Source organism: Phocoena phocoena, chromosome 1 (assembly GCF_963924675.1).
Source record: "Phocoena phocoena chromosome 1, mPhoPho1.1, whole genome shotgun sequence".
Taxonomy (NCBI): domain Eukaryota; kingdom Metazoa; phylum Chordata; class Mammalia; order Artiodactyla; family Phocoenidae; genus Phocoena; species Phocoena phocoena.
The window spans coordinates 139,259,666-139,276,814 of NC_089219.1; the positions used below are offsets into that span (position 1 = coordinate 139,259,666).

Consider the following 17,149-nt stretch of genomic DNA (forward strand, 5'->3'; position numbering starts at 1 on the left):
TCTCTGAATATTTATGATAAACATAGGGACATGTACTTTATCTTGTAGATTATCCTTTAAAATAAAAATTCCTATGTTTTGGGTTACATATATTGCAGTTCATTTGAGTGCAGGGAACATCAGTTCTTGGTTCTATATGTCAGCCTGGATGCAGTCAAGCCTCCTAGGTGCCTATAGAATAGGTATATGATGGTATATAAGAGAAGCCCTCTGCAGGTAACTCTTGTCACAGCAGCTTGTATCAGTTCAAATGACAGTGTGAAGGTGCTTGATTTTAGAGATGGGGCTTTTAAATGAGAAATGCTAGTTGCCCCTAGAAGTTGATACTATGACAGTGACACCTATAGCCAGGCCATTCCAGAAGACTTGCTTTACTGTGTAACGCTTATGAGCTTTGGAACCAGACTGCAGGGTGGAACCCAAGTTCTACCACTTCCTAGTTGTGTGAGTTTTTAAGTTTTATATAATCAAAGCTAATGTTTGGGGAGAAACAAAAAGTACAATAACATAAATTCTTTGCAATTTTTATGTATCAATCTCTGGTTTTATTTTATGTGCATACTAGAATGCGGTCATTACGTTCAAACAGTTTCTCTTTTGTCACTTAGCCTTATGTGATGGTATCTAGGATTTTTGACCTCCACCTTGGAATGTTGTCTTCTTCAACCTAGTGTGTTGCTTCAGAAAGGATCCTTTGTCAGTGACTAGATTAGCAAAAGTAATTTGGTGGTCACTGAAGTATTCAAGTCATAGTCAGATTAACCCTCCCTCTAGGAGTTATCACTCATGTTCTTTTATGTAACTTACCTGTTGTCTTATTTATTCCTGATAGCAACTCTGAAAGGGAGTTTGTATCCCTGTTTTATAGATGAGGAAATTGAAGTTTCTTGGAAAGAAACTCCAAGGTAGCACTACTAATATGTAAGAAACCCAGATTCAGGGCCACGTCTTTTTTATTCTGTATCATTTTGTGTTACATAAAATTGCCTTGAGTATGATGCACATTTTACCATTCATTAATTCAGCAACATTTTAGTGAACAACTATGACGTACCAGGCATTATTCTCTGTGTTAGGGAACCTTCTTCCTCACATTTTTCCATTGTGTCTAATCCATATGGCACTCATCACTTTTTCTCAGGTTCTTTTGCCTATTCATTTTGTAATTAGCTCAGAGATTTACCATTCTCCTCAGTTAATCTCCCTCTTAGTTTCAGACACTGATCTGATTCTCCTACTTTATCTCTGAATTTGAGGCAATGTAGCAGTGAATTCTCTGGACATCTCTCCACCCTGCACTACTCCCAAATTTTCCTAGCGTATTTCTGTCTAATCTTACCTTCCTCCAATTTCATCCTGCCTCTTTTTCAAAGCCAGTCTTGCCTCCTGTCTTTTTTATATTCTCATGTCTTTTCATCTCTTCCAGAATCATGCTCTGTTAGTTTTGTTCTTTCCTATATCTTCAAGGTATTCCTTTTTCCTAGCTTCTTTTCTTCATTCTAAACATGCTCAAGTCTCTCCCATTGAAAAAAAGAAACGTCTCTTTACCCATGGCCCCCTTCTCTTTCTCTTCACAGCCCGGTGTCTTAAGAGTTGCCTTAAACTTCTCCCTCTCATTTGTTCCTCATTCTCACTGCAATTTGACATTTTTTCTTTGTCTGGCAAGGCTATCATTGACTCTTATTTCACCAAATCTAACACACCTTCCAATCCTTATAGTACTTATCCACTGCCTTTGAGATTGTTGAATACTCTTCCTTTTTATCTTCTTCTTTTCCCTATACCACTCTTCTCTTGCTCTCGTACACCTGTAGTTTCTTCTTGGTGTTCTTCATGGGCTGTCTTTCTTTTATCTGCCACTTAAAAATGAAGATAGGGAGCTAGCACCACCCTTCTGCCTTTCTGGGCAATTACATTTACTCTTACGGTTTTAACTACCATCGCTGTGCTGATCACTCCAACACTGTATCCCTGGTCTTGATGTCTGCCCTGTGCTTGACACTCATCTTTAAGTGTCTGCTTGCTCACCCCCACTTTGTCAAATACCCAGATGTCCAAGCCAATAATCTGGGAATGATTTTAGACTGTTTCCTCTGCTTTATTTTTCTCCTGCTGATTTTACTTCCAGATATTTCTTGAATCGAGGCTTTTCTGTTCATCTGTATTATCACTGCCTTTCTTCCAGTCTCGCCCTTTTAAAATCCACCTTCCATGCATCTTGTTGTTGTAGTCTTTTAAAAATGCAATTCTGACAATGCTGTGCCCCTGTTTAAAACTCAGCACTGTTCTAGTAGTTAAAAGATAGAATCTGAGCTCCTTAACATGTCATACAAGGCCTCACAGTTTGCTCTCTGCCTTGATTCTCCAGCTCATCTTCTGTAGCTTCCTACTGTGCATTTGATCCATTAATCTACCTCCTTCACTGGCTTAGCTTTGTTTTTTTTTTTTTTTTTTTTGTGGTACGCGGGCCTCTCACTGCTCTGGCCTGTCCCGTTGCGGAGCACAGGCTCCAGACACGCAGGCTCCGCGGCCATGGCTCATGAGCCCAGCCGCTCCACAGCATGTGGGATCCTCCTGGCCCGGGGCACGAACCTGTGTCCCCTGCATTGGCAGGCGGACTCTCAACCACTGCGCCACCAGGGAACCCCAGCTTTGTTTTTATTGTTGTGATATTTTCTCTGCCTGGAAGAATAACTCCTTCTCATACTTTGAGATTCCCAGACCAGAAATGGCCCTTTATAAAACTAGGTACACATATTCAAATTGTATAGATTGTAGAGTGAACGTTGTAATATAGAGCAGTGGAGTGTTAGGAGATTTGAAAATTCGTGCCAAAACGTTCCATAAAGAGAGAAAGCAAGTTAGTATTTTTATTATCTCTTACTGAGAAAAGCTCCTTCAGGAGCAGCATCTTCCCTAGATGTTCTTTTCTATGTGAAATTCAACAGTAGAGTGATGTGATTTATTTTTTTCTGATTAATGCCATGACACTTGGTGATATCTTAAAGATCTAAGTGTATATGTGCATGTGTGTCTGCATGTGTAAGCACACACTCACCTTATAGTGTCTACTGTCTGGCCTGTTATTTAACACAAATAATTATCATTAGGTTATTATGTTTATGGTCATAATTGTTGGCTACTGTTATCCCAAATACTCCGTAGTACTTTATGGAAATAGGTAAATTATCTTGAAATAAAACCTGCTGTGGCTTTTATTTAAATTTCCAAAAAAAGTTGCTCTAGCATTACCTCCCAGAACAAAAGAGCCTGATTTACCTTTCCTTAACAGCTGTGAGTTTAGAGGATATTGGCTTACATTCCTATGTTCTGCTCATATGAGAAAGGGGGTTGGAAGGCCAGGTAAAAGGAATCCTTCATTGTATCGGCCCCTGATTTGGAAATGTCCTATATTTTTAAACCATGAATATTAATGTGTGATCATAAGAGAGATTATCCTGTATTTGTTACCTTGCATTGTTATATCAGTGCTATGTATAATCAAGCTATTTGTTAAAGAAGATAACCATTAATTAGTTTTTTTCCTCTAGTGACATTATTAAAAAATTACCATAAAATGTTTAACCTTTGAAAACCCCAATTCTTTGGGCAATTACTATCAAACATTCCATTTTTTTTTCCCTTTACAGTCTTGTATAACGGGAACTATGATACAATGGTTAGGAGTTAGCCTCTGGAATCAGGGTGTTAAAATGCTACCTCTACTACTTGCTAACTTGATGACTTTGGGCATGTTACTTAATCTCTATCTCCTTGGGTTTCTTCAGCTATAAAGTGGGGGCAATAATAGTACATAGTGAGGATTGAATGATTACCCTATGGAAAGCCCTTACTTTAGAACAGTGTCTGGCAATAATAAGTCCTAAATATAGTGTAAGCTATTTTAGTATATACCTAGTGCATTAGAATGCATTAAATGTATTTATAGATCTTGATGATCATGTTCTCTCCAAGAGTATTGTTTCAGATGGTTAGCTTTAAACATATTTGATGATCACTGAATGTTTCAAATTTTATTCAGTCTTTTAATGACTTTCTCTTTTAGTGTTTGATAGAAATGCTTAATTTCCCTTATTATTTACGAACTGAGACAATATATTTAGTATTTTGAAAGCTTTATATTTTATAACTATTTAATAGTGCTATTTTATTATTGAAGGCATGATGATTTTAGTTCTTTGATTCTTCATTCATTCATTCTTTTCATTAATTCCTTTAGCTTAAAGTAAGAATAAAAAGGATCTCGTGTGGCCACACCTTCTAGAAGCCAAGAGGAAACATTTAAAAACTATTGTCTCTTTATATAAGCATTGTAACGTTAATCTTTAACAATATTGGTCTTTAACAAAACCAGTAGGTCATTGAGGTGTAGTATTTTTTCTTTATAAAAACGTAAAATAATCAAATAGCCAATGTTGTGCTAATCTTTATGAAAGCAGTCGGTGTAAGATCACATATCTATTGATTTGATTTCTTGTATATTATACATTATTAAAAAAACTAAGAGTGGGAGAATAGGGATTCCTTTTCTTGTGAGATAATTTTTAGTTTAACCCTCTCACCTATTTTTTTTTTTTTTTTTTTTTGCGGTATATGGGCCTCTCACTGTTGTGGCCTCTCCCGTTGCGGAGCACAGGCTCCGGACGCGCAGGCTCAGTGGCCATGGCTCACGGGCCCAGCCGCTCCGCGGCATGTGGGATCTTCCCGGATCGGGATACGAACCCGTGTCCCCTGCATCGGCAGGCGGACTCCCAACCACTGCGCCACCAGGGAAGCCCCCTCTCACCTATCTAAATGGGTATTTTTGGTACACAGAAAAAGGAAGAGTTAGTGGATAATAATATATAAACCTAACCATGTTTTAAGCCATTTGCAAATTAATTCCATCAGAAATATAGCATGGCCTACAAGTACTAACTTTCTGATTACATGAGACTATATTTTAACATAGTCTTCTTTGTGACAAGATTATGACATTAACGAATAAAAATAGATCTTTAGTCTGAGGAAACTGTTATTGATGATTCCTCATATGGGAAAACTGTTTGGTTTGGGAACTTACACATATTCGACTTCTCATTTTTGATGAAGTACTCCCTGAAGCAGGAGAGCCAAACTTTTTCTGTAAAGGGCCCAGATAGTAACTGTTTTAGGCTTGGTGAGACATGTGATTGTTGTCTCAGCTACTCACCTCTGCTCTTGTAGCAGAAAGCAGCCATAGATGATATGTAAACGAATGGGCGTGACTGTTCCAATAAAATTTATTTATAAAAATTGATCCAGTGTGAAGGAGGGAATTTCATCCACAGACTGACCACTGCACTAGAATGTGAATTTTACTTCTTGTGGTCCTTTTGATAAAAATCCCAGGTATTTATTTCCTAATGTGATCTTTTAAAAAATATCTGTTTATTTAATTTATTTATTTATTATTTTTGGCTGTGTGGGGCCTTAGTTGCAGCACGTGGGATCTTCGTTGCCCTTTGTTGCAGCACGTGGGCTCTTTGTTGCGGTGCGTGGCACGTGGGCTCCAGAGCGCGTGGTCTCTGTAGTTTGCCGCGCACAGGCTCAGTAGTTGTGGCGCACAGGCTTAGTTGCGCCGCGTCATGTGGGATCTTAGTTCCCCGACCAGGGATTGAACCCACATCCCCTGCATTGGAAGGCAGATGCTTAACCACTGGACCACCAGGGAAGTCCCTGAACCGATTTTTAAATTTAGACTAGTTGTCTTAAATGTTAGGGTTTAATCGACAGAGCACAAAACTGAACCTAGATAAGTCTACGTTAGCTTTTTATGTCATAGAATTTTTTTATTCTAATTTAAAAGAAATAGAAATGACTTGGACTTTGGAGTCAGAAAGAACTAAGTTTGTACGTAATTGTACCTAATTGCTTTGTGACTATGGACAAATTATTTCAGAGCTTTAACTTCCTTGTTTATGGGATGGGAATCATAGTAGCTATCTCCCAAGGTTGTTACATTTTCCATTTAGCTAGCTTTTCATCATTTCAATTTAACAAGGTTATTTTAGTCATTAACACATGTCTCTTTCAGAACCTAGGAGAGAACTGTGCACAGAGGAGCATCTCTTCCCCTGTGTTAATAAGGAATCAGAACTCTTGGAATTTCAAAATGCTTGAACATTCATGTCAGATAGTTTTTATGGCATTTTTGCACTTTTGTTAGTGTTTGGATTTTTAGTTTTACATTTTTCTTGGGCAGATTATAGTGTATAAAAATGTAGAGTGAAAATTTGATCTTTGTTTATCAAAGCCTAGAAGCCTGCTCCAGAAACTGTTAGAATTATAGCTCTTCTCTTACTGATGGCCCATCAGAGAAGCAGATTATTTGGAAATAGTTCCTGTTATATGCTCAATATGATCTTCATTTGACTGGAAATTAGTATCCTCGTTAGGCAGATGTTAGCATACCAAGATGACATTTGTTCATCTTTACAAGCAAATCTTGTTTGGAAAGAGAAAGCAATCATTAGACACATGATCCTAAGTGTATCTTGTATAAACTAGAGTATGTATTTTTAGCTAACATATGGAAGCATTGTGAAATAAGTCCTTTGTAACTTGGCAGCTCAGAATGAAAGGTATTGAATCCAGTGGAGATGCATAAGTGAGGTTGGTTGTCTCAGTATAAGGTTCATAAGTTAGTACTCTAGGAGGGTTTTGGGGTGGGGGAGGAGAGGAGGTTGTTGGTAGGTTAGGATGTGTGCTATTCCTAAGTATGATCTTAGATTTTAAGGGCATAAATCAAATACTTTGTGAGGATTTTTTTTTTTTTTTTTTTTTTACGGCTGAAGTTTAACACTCAAACTAGGCTTTATGGATAATGGAATTTGATGTGATGTTACCTTTTAGGACTAAGTGTAGCTGTTTATTTGGTATTGTTCATTTATATTGATAGTTCTTGTGGTTTGTGGTTTCTATAGCAACGTATTGTGATTCTATTTGAAATCTTGATTTTTAAAAAATATAGATATCTTTTTAAAAGCTAAGAAAACAAAAAGATTCATGTTATGTTTTGATGAAACTAAAATTCAGTTGTTATCAAATAATAAATTACATAAAGCATTTACAGTAAAACTTTTAGAATCTCTAATATTCTCTAGCTTTTATGTCAAACTTTGTTTTTAAAAATGGAAATCTCGTAAGTTTATATACTTACCTTTTTAGAGTATATGAAAATAATTTAGCCTTTTTCCTTTCTTCACTTAAAAAATATGTATTGAATGCCCTGTGTAGGCAAAGAAGTTGTGATGGTGAGCATTCCTAAAATCTGTGATACACACTGTAAAGAAAAAGTACAAGTGCTTTGAGAGCATAAAACAGGAATATCCTTCATGTATGCAGGGTTCAAGTAAAGCTTCCTGAGGAGGTAATGTCTTTACTGAGACAAAGGATGAGTAATTAACCAGACAAAGGAGGAAGATGTATTCCTAGCAAAGGGACTCTTCTTTACAAAGGCCCTGAGCGTCAAGGGAGCCAAGCACATTGGAGAATCCAGAAAGAAGTCCAGGGGCTGGAACACAGAGACCAAGGAGAGAAGAGAATAATGGTAGAAGTAGAGTACAGAGACTCTATTCAGTTACAGAGGACTTTGTAGACCACTTTAATAAAGATCTTGGTTTTTACCCTAAAAGCAGTGGAAAATCATTAAAGGGTCTTAAGTGCGCAGTTGGGGAGGTCAGATTTGCATTTTTTTAAAGATCCTTCTGGTAGCAGTGGAGAGAGCAGAATGAAATGAGACAAGAGTGAAGTGGAGAAAACAATTTGGTGGCTTTGCAATACTCCAGGCAAGGGATGGTTGTAACTTGAATTATAGTGACTGAAGAGGAAGTAAAGGGAGAGCTACAGATTCAAGATGTATTTGGTAGGTAAAATTTTTTGGAGTTGATAGATTACCAGGGATTTGAGAGAATGTTATGGATGACTTCCAGGTGTCTGCTTTTCACAACTGGAAAGCCTTGATACATTTGCCTAGGTACAAAACACTAGAAAGAGAACCAGGGATGGGGGTGGGGATGGGTCACGAGTTCAGTTTTGGACCTCTTGAATATAGGCAATTCTTGAAGAATTTGGGAGAGAGAAAAGAAGCAGCAGCTAGAGGAAAATCTAGGATAGAAGGTTTTAAAATCTGTGAGAGAATAGGGCATGTTTAAATACTGTGAGAAGGATCCAATAGAGAGGGAAGTTTTTAAATTATTGAAAGAGGGGAGAGGGTAATTAAAGGGGCAGAAGTCCTTAAAAAGGTTAGAAAGAGCATACTAAGTGTAATTACTGGTCTTAAGTAAGAGATGCAGTACTGCTAGTATTTTAACAAGAGTAAGAAAGAAGAGGGCTCTCTGACTGTAAGTGTTTAGTAACTGGGCATTGTTTTTCCTGAGGTATGGGGCTGTCCTTTGCCGAAAAGAATTGAGGAGAATGGAGATTTGAAATAGTTGTAGTGGCTAGTGAATTGAGAAACATAGAATTTCCTGGCCTCATGGAGGGAAAATTTGGAGGTAAACAGTAAGAAAATGAACTCTACTCAGTAGAAGAGTTCGCGATGACCCTGTGAACTTGTAAGGAATGGCATCAATTTGCCAAGATCTAATGCTACTCTAAACATTAAAGCAGGGACACTATTTGCAGTGCCACAAATAGAGCTGTTATACATTCTTACTGTCATATATAATTTTACTTAACTTTTAGTGTTACTTATGTTGGGTGAGCCTAGTTTGTTTCTAACAGAGGTTCTTTTTCCCTTTTTTAGGCAGGCAGAAGTCCTGAAGGCTGACATGACAGGTATTTGCTGGCTCTTCTGTTCTTCACAACTTATTTTATACCATTAAATTAAGGGAAGTGTATCATCTTATTATACTACTTGTAGTACTGTCCTGGTTGCCAGAGGGGATGATAACTTACTCTTTATTTTAAATATTTATTGTTTTTATACTTTGAATTCTTACTTAGATGGCTTGTCAAAATTTTTATGTAATCTGTGCTACACTGAGTTGAATATTACTTAATTTAATGCATATACTCATTTAATTTTTACAAGCTATTTATCAGCTACTTAAGAGATACAGAAAAAATAATTCATATACCATATAAACACAAATACCTCATAGTATTAGATTTATATCTTTGTGTTTATAATTCCCCAAACTTGAATAGTAGGTAAACCTTCAGAAAAAAATGTTTACAGGAAAACTCTTGCGAATTGAAAGTCCTTGAAATTGAATGAGCTACCTTGCCATTTTTCTTTCTTTTCTCACCTTTTTTGTTTTGAATAACAGCCAAGGTGTTTTTGAAAGAATAACTGGAATTAGTCACTAAAAGGAGCAGATGAATTTAACTCCAAAATAAGGAAATACATGGCAATAACTATGTAGTGATCAATATGTTCTCTATAACAGCATAACAACAATATGCTTTCTATAACCATCCTAAAATTTAAAAAAACAATAAGTGCTAATGGATCTCATCCTCATTTTTGAAGATTTTAGTTCTGCAGTGAAACCTGCAAAGAAGAGTTAAACTTGTAAGCAGCATACCTGCCAAAATTTACAACCAAGAGGAAATGGGCTATTTAGATCTCTTTTTCTCAACCTCTAGAATTGCAGGCTAATGTTCTAAGAATTTTAGATAATCTCATTGTCATCTTGCTCAAGAAAAATAATGGAAAAACCAAAAACACTTTTTATAGGTTTATAGTTCTTCCCATTATTAACATAACTGTCATCATCTTCCATACTATGGATTCTGATGTCAGCTCTGAGCTACTGTATTATGCTCTTGTATTGGCATTGTAAGCATAATCTATATCGCGTGACAGAAATTGTGCATGGAACAATGTTAAGCCATCTATATACCTTTTACATTTTCTTAACTCTTGAACATCCGCAGTAAGTAGGCTGAGGGTTTGACTTTTGTAGGGGACATTTGACCTGCCCAGAAGGTGACCTGTCCTTAAGATACTAAGTCTGCTCATTTAAATGACAGTCTCACTGATAGGTCAGAGTTAATGATCCCTTACATTCCTTTTCCTGCCATCAGTGAATTGAAGCAGGGTTGAATAAATCTATAAATCTATTTATTTAGTCATTAAAAGCTTAATAAGGAAGGGACCGAGAACCTGATACCAAAAAATAGGCCCTATTTTTTAGTAGCCAGCAAACTCTTGTAAGGATTAACTCTGTTGTCTGGGAGATTCTGTATGTGGAATAGGATTATGCTGGCTGTAGATACTAATAGCAGACCTAAAGAAGAGTGAAGATTATGCCATTGTGCCGCGGCAAAATACTAAACGCAACCAGACGGGCTAACTAGCAGCCGGAGATATATAATTGCAAAGTCCATTATTAAATTCTTCTCTTGAGGCAGCTCACTGTCAATTATTGCGCTCATAAGCCTAGTAATCAGAAAGGCTAATGTGCCTTGTAGGACTCTGGCAGACAATATGACCCCAATTTGGTATTACATATAGTTATAGCCTGACTTTCTGATTTCATCTTGCACCCAGTCTCCCATTTGGCCTCTTGAGCAGTTTAATCACTGTCTGCTACTGGTCCTCATTTACATTAAATAGCAAGTATGTATGGCTCACAAAGTGTCTTGGCAAGCAGTCTTACCGATGGTTAAAATAACACTCACTGTCAAGACTTTATTGGCTTGACATACATAGGAGAGTAGGAGTAATAGCAGAATGCCCAAACAGCTGCTGGATTGTGAGCCGACAGGAGGATTCTGTAAGGACAATTGTGAAAATGATTCAAAAGAAAAAGAGAACAGCTTCTTTGGACAAAGAGATATAGTTATGAGAGTAAACAGACCAACTTGGCAGTCCATCATTTCAAATGGGGTGACTTATTATGAGGCATATGGCTTCCTATGGTATGAATGCATAGAAATCCAAACCAAGATCAAAGGGTGAACCATTCTCTTTTTTTAAGCCTTTTTCATTTCATGGCATTATTTCAAAACTAAAAGACAAATACAGAAGCATTTTGAAACAGATGTAGTCATTAGCCAAAAGGTGAAAGTCATCTGAGATGTAGTAGTATAAAACTTCTGCAGCTATCTATGATATCTGTTTAAAGCATGTTTTTGCTTTGGGGAATGGAGAGTGAAGGAATTGTTGGTGTGGCATAATGGTCTTAACTATCTGTTTATCGTCTACTGTTCTGTTTTTGTTTTGTTACTCAGATTCTAAGCTGGGTCCAGCCGAGGTCTGGACATCCAGGCAGGCTCTGCAGGACCTGTACCAGAAGATGCTGGTTACTGATTTGGAATATGCTTTAGACAAGAAAGTAGAACAGGATCTGTAAGTACTATCATTTGGGATGTCCCTGTAAGATCAGGAATCTCACCAAGACTTTAGAATAGAAGAGAACAATTTGGTTGTTTCTTTTTAACCTATTTCAGAGTAAGCTTTTTCAATGAAAAAAAAAGGAAAGAAATTCTAATACTTGTGACCTTTTTGAACAAAATATTTGACCATTGTTATTACTTTAGATACAGTCTTAGGTAGCAAGAGGAGAAATGTTTAGAGTTGAGGTTTATTAAGGTCTTCAGGGCGTATCATAAAAACAAATTTGTATGTGTTTCAAGTACTAAGAGACAGTGTTTGGATTCTCTGTAGTGTATTCAGTCCTATATTTGAGCCATGATTTAAAAAAAGAAATACGAAGTAGGCTTTCTTTGATAAATATGATTCTATAAGTGTCTTCCAAAGGAAAATGTGTTTACATTGTAAGGAAAGTTCTTCCTTTTAATCCAATAAATAGGTGTTTCCTTTTTTTCCCCCCTAATAAGACTGAAGAAAGATTTTGTATATTTAGGCTATTCCACTCATTCTTTCTATTAGGGGTGAAATAGCAGATGACCAGATTCCCAACTGAGTAAATAAATGTCTTTCATGGAAGACCTTGCCTTGTAAATTGGAACAAGGACATTAGCCTGGTGGAAAATTAAAAATCAAGAATATTCTTTTTAATAATGCCTGTTGCCCTAAGTAGTGGTGAAGATTAGTTTTTCCTGTATTGCACACCTAACCTTTATATTGTTAGGAGATCTAGTAATAGAGCTTAATCACAACCACTCAAACCCATATTTTTGATATTAGAGTCATGGATAAGATGGCATCAAAAATGCTGAGGGAGTGATTGATTGCCCTCATAAATCATTAAAAACCCCAGTGCTTCAAAAGAGCCTCAAAAGCTGCTGTTGATAAAGAATTAGGTACTTTCCAGGTAGGTTGTAAACCCTCTATCTATCTGTGTTTGCTTCCTTCAGCCAGTAATATCTTCCCTCCATCCTAGTTCCCTTTTTTTGTTTTGTTTCTTTGTGATTTCCAAATTAGGGAGTGACTGTATTTCTCCACAACTGAATTTAAAATGATTCTCTATACAATTCGAAAGGCATTTTATAACAGGATTTTGGTGTGCCATATTTCAGCATTGTGTTGTTTCTTAGTTTGAATAGCCAAAATTGAAATGTCAAAGTGAGTTTATATTTCAAGCTCTAACGAAAATATTAACCCCAAGAGAAATAAACTATTAAATAGAACTAGAACTGAGTGCTGTGGGAAATAAGTTTTAGAGAAATAAGAGATATGGCTTAATATTTACAAAAAAATCTCCCCCACCCCCACCCCCAGACATGCCACTTGATACAGAACACTCACATATTTTTTGACACAATGGTGCAATGTATGGAAATTTGTTAATAGCTTGCTTTTACTTTGGTCTTGCCACTGTAGTTCTAATTTTGTATGAGGATTCCTAAATAGGTTCTAAGTCTAGTAGCCCTAAAAGATTAATAACTGAAGCCACAGTCTGATTATTCGAACATTTGGTAAGTGTTTACTAAGGTCAGTTGCATTCTACTGCTTGTTTAGTCTTGTTCAAAGGGGAGCATAAAGTTATTTAAGTGAATAACTTTAATGCAGGTTTACTGTCTAGTGTGTTATAATTATAACAAACAGTTCTTTCTTGTTCTCAGGGGGACCAGTGTCTGCCCAGTGAGTCACTGCTATACCAAATAGAATTACATTTTGTTTTCAGCTGGAATCATGCCTTTAAGAATCAGATCACAACACTACAAGGCCAGGCAAAGAATCGAGCAAACCCGAATCGGAGTGAAGTTCAGGCAAACCTTTCTCTGTTCCTAGAGGCAGCTAGTGGCTTCTATACTCAGGTGAGTTCTGCACTGTATACCAATTTTCCTAAAATTAGTAGTGAATATTCTCTTTGTACACATCTTGTTCATATAAGCACTTGGGGTACCCACTGTATGGTCCATCCAGGAGTTGATCACCTATAATCTCAGATGAATCAAAATGTCTGAAATTACTTACCATAAGACCTTTAAAACAGTAAAGACTCTGCTCTTAAAAAGGTGATGGTTCAGCTTAAAGGTTAGAGGTATAATTGTGTGAATAAAAAAAAGGGCAATGAGAGCAATGCCTTAGTGAAACAGCAGAAGTAGTGAGTTACAGGTGGTAGTAGAGCAAATGTAAATGTATGGGTGTAGTCATTGTGAAAGTAACAGCTATGTTTTGCCAGGTAAGAAATAGTCAAAATTCGTGATATCAAGTGAGTTTTCATAGTATTATATATACAGTAGAATTTATCTGGAGCTTCAGTGCTATTAAACTACCTAAGAAATAGAGTAGCCTTTCCTCAGTTTGAATAGTAAGCTATTATTTATTGTCCTCAGAGACTTTCCTTGTCCTTAATTACATCTTGATATGACTTCTGAATCAGGCGAGGTAAAAGGATAAATCTTTTTGGACAGTGAATTTTATTTAAACAGAATTCTTTAGAAAACATCATCTCATCCACTTGTAATAGCATTCATAATTTAATTAATAACATGTGTATAAATTCTCATCTTATAATGACAAGACAAGGTTTTGCAGATCTTGCTCCGAAAGAAATTCAAGAACCTACTCTCTGTGCTGCTACTTGACCATTGCTACCTGTATTTTGGCTCCATTTTGGTTTTACTGCTTTTTAGAATGAAGAGAAAGAAGACTATTAAAAGATATCAAATAGCCATCATCTTACAGAGATTATTTGTTTTACTTAGACTAAAACATTCATCACAGTTCATCATTGAAAGAACTCAAGTATGGTTCTTGTTCTCAAAATTCATTTTTAAATTGATGCCACCTTTTAGCAAAAGTTGATATTTCTGGAGAGGGGAACTGTGGTTTGCTGCTAACTAATCCTTATTAGCAGATGTTAAAGATTAATTCATTCTACAAATAGCTATTAAAAGTCTACTCTTTGTAAGGCACAATACTAGACACTGAGAATTGGAGAGAAAAGAGACCATCTTTAACTTTCAAGGGAATGTCCAGTCTAAATGAGGAGATGGATACATTTAATAGATATAGGGTTTCTTTTGGCTTTCTGATTATAAAAACATGCATACTAATTTCAAAAGATTTGAAAATTATAAAAAGTCAAAAATTTTTCATTACCCTTTCATTCAGGATAAATTACCACTTTTAATATGTATGTTTCTAGTGTTTTTATACTTTCGTACATGGTTGTACCTATTCTTTTATCAGCTTTATAAACATAATGTAAGTTTTTCCTTGTATTATTAAACAGTTTGATAAGCATCTTTGTTTATAAAGCATTTTCTCTAATACTGGATTACTTACTGAGGATAGGTTCTTCATTGGATGGTGAATTAAATCATTGGATGAGTGGAGCTTTAATACTACATTGATACACATAATTGTTTTCCCAAAAGGTTATCATTTATATCTTTGTATTTCCATCAGCAGTGTATGCAAGTGTCTGTCTTGACATCCACTCACCAGTGTTAAATATTTTAATAAAGGCAAATGAATGATTAATTGAATAATTTATACTTGATAGACGGAAAATAATTTTTCATTTAAAATTTAATGTAATCTAAATTACTAGTGATGTTGAACTTTTATATTTTATTACATATTTGTATTTTATATAAATCATTTATTCATTTACTTTTCCCTTTCATTGTTCAGACCCTAGTTTTTTCTATGGTGATTTGTCTGAGCTTTTTCTATATAAGGGGATATTATTTTTCTTCCTTTTTTTTTGACAAACATCTTTTTCTCCAATTTATTCTGTTCTTTCATTTTATTTAAAGTTTTTTGAAATACAGAAGTTACCAGATAGTTTTTGTTTTTACAGTACAGTTTTTTCTTTGTCCATAGATTAGTAGATATTTAACAATAATACTTATATTTAAAAGAACAAATAGATATTATAATTCAAATATTAAAATTTGAAAACAATACCAATATCCTGCAATAGAGTAATGGTTAAATAAATTATAGCCTATCTGAAAAATGGAATTATGAAACTATTATAAATGGTATTTATGAAGATTTTTTTTGAGGTTTAGTTGATGTACAATATTATGTTTCAGGTGTACAACATAGTTACAATTTTTTAAGGTTATACTCTATTTATAGTTATTATAAATATTGGCTGTATTCCCTGTGCTGTATAATATATCCTTGTAGCTTATTTATTTTATACATAGTAGTTTGTACCTCTTCATCCCCTACCCCTGTCTTGCCCCTCTCCCTTTCCTCTCCTAGCTGGTAACCACTAGTTTGTTCTCTATATCTGTGAGTCTATTTCTTTTTTTTAATATTCACTGCTTTGTTGGTTTTTTAGATTCCACATATAAGTGATAACATGCAGCATTTGTCTTTCTCTGCCTGACTTATTTCGTTTAACATAATATCCTCCAAGTCCATCCATGTTGTTGCAAGTGGCAAAATTTCGTTCTTTTTTATAGCTGAGTAGTGTTTCATTGTGTATGTATGTATGTGGGGACACACACACACACACACACACACACACACACACACACACAGCGCCACACACCACATCTTCTTTATCCATTCATCTGTTGATGGACAGTTAGGCTTCTTCCATATCTTGGCAGTTGTATATAATGCTACTGTGAACATTGGGGGGTGCACGTATCTTTTTGAATTAGTGTTTCTGTTTTTTTTGGATTTATGCCCAGGAGTGGAATTGCCGGGTCCTATGGTAGATCTGTTTTTATTTTTTTGAGACCCCTCCGTACTGTTTTCCACAGTGGCTGCACCAATTTACATTTCTACCAACAGTGTATGGGGGCTCACTTTTCTCCACATCCTCACCAGCATTTCTTATTTGTGGTCTTTTTGATGATAGCTATTCTGACAGGTGTGAGGTGATACCTCATTGTAGTTTTAATTTGCATTTCTCTGATGATTAGCAATGTTGAGCCTCTTTTCGTGTGCCTGTTGGTCATCTGTATGTCTTCTTTGGAAAAATGTCTATTCAGGTCTTCTGCCCATTTTTTAATCTGGTTGTTTTTTGATATTAAGTTGTATGAGCTGTTTACATATTATTTTGGATATTAACCCCTTATCAGTCATATCACTTGCAAATATTTTCTCCCATTCAGTAGGTTGTCTTTTCGTTTTGTTGACTGTTTCCTTTGCTCTGTGAAAGGTTTTAAGTTTAATTAGGTCCTGTTTATGAAGATCTTTTTTTAAGATGAGGAAATTTTGTTATTATTAAGTGAAAATCATGATGTAGAATTATGTGTACATTTGACTCTACATGTTAATTGAATAGCCTTAGCTCAGTGGGGTGTTGACAGAAATGGTATCCCAGCCCCCACCCCCACTTCACTACTTTCAACTATGCTTTGTTGAATTCCGGATTCCCGTCATAACATCTTGGACAGATTTTGTACCATTCTGATTGCTTTTAGGATTTTAAACTTAGTCCAGTTTTAAAACTCCAGTCTCATCTCCAGTTTAAATCGCTTCCTTCCCTCATGTAGTAGAAATTTAAACTGTGAACACAACTGAAGTAGGGAGGCAGGGGTAGTAGGGACTTGCTGCAGCTGGCCCTGGTGGAGGTAGAGGGAAAGCATCTACTTTCTGCAGTACATTTTTATATTAGCCATTACACAGACTTGTTTGTTATCTTGAAAAATGATTCTTAACCTTTTTTTTATGATGTGATATACATGTAACACATTTCCGAGGGTTTGATTGGACATTGATAAATCCAGACAAGTAAAGCAAGAATCATCATTTTTGTTGAGGGGGCGTGTT

At 35.9% G+C, this 17,149-nt stretch overlaps 1 protein-coding gene across 5 annotated transcripts in view; it reads left to right on the top strand.

Moving 5' to 3' along the window:
- SMG7 (SMG7 nonsense mediated mRNA decay factor) overlaps positions 1-17,149 on the top strand; it is a 68,048-nt gene that overhangs the window by 19,412 nt on the left and 31,487 nt on the right. For all 5 annotated transcript variants that reach the window (XM_065887470.1, XM_065887445.1, XM_065887462.1 and 2 more), the window contains exons 2-4: positions 8,789-8,820; positions 11,224-11,341; positions 13,083-13,215. In XM_065887470.1, coding sequence (XP_065743542.1) covers positions 8,789-8,820; positions 11,224-11,341; positions 13,083-13,215 — 283 coding nt within the window. The remainder of the gene's footprint in view (positions 1-8,788; positions 8,821-11,223; positions 11,342-13,082; positions 13,216-17,149) is intronic.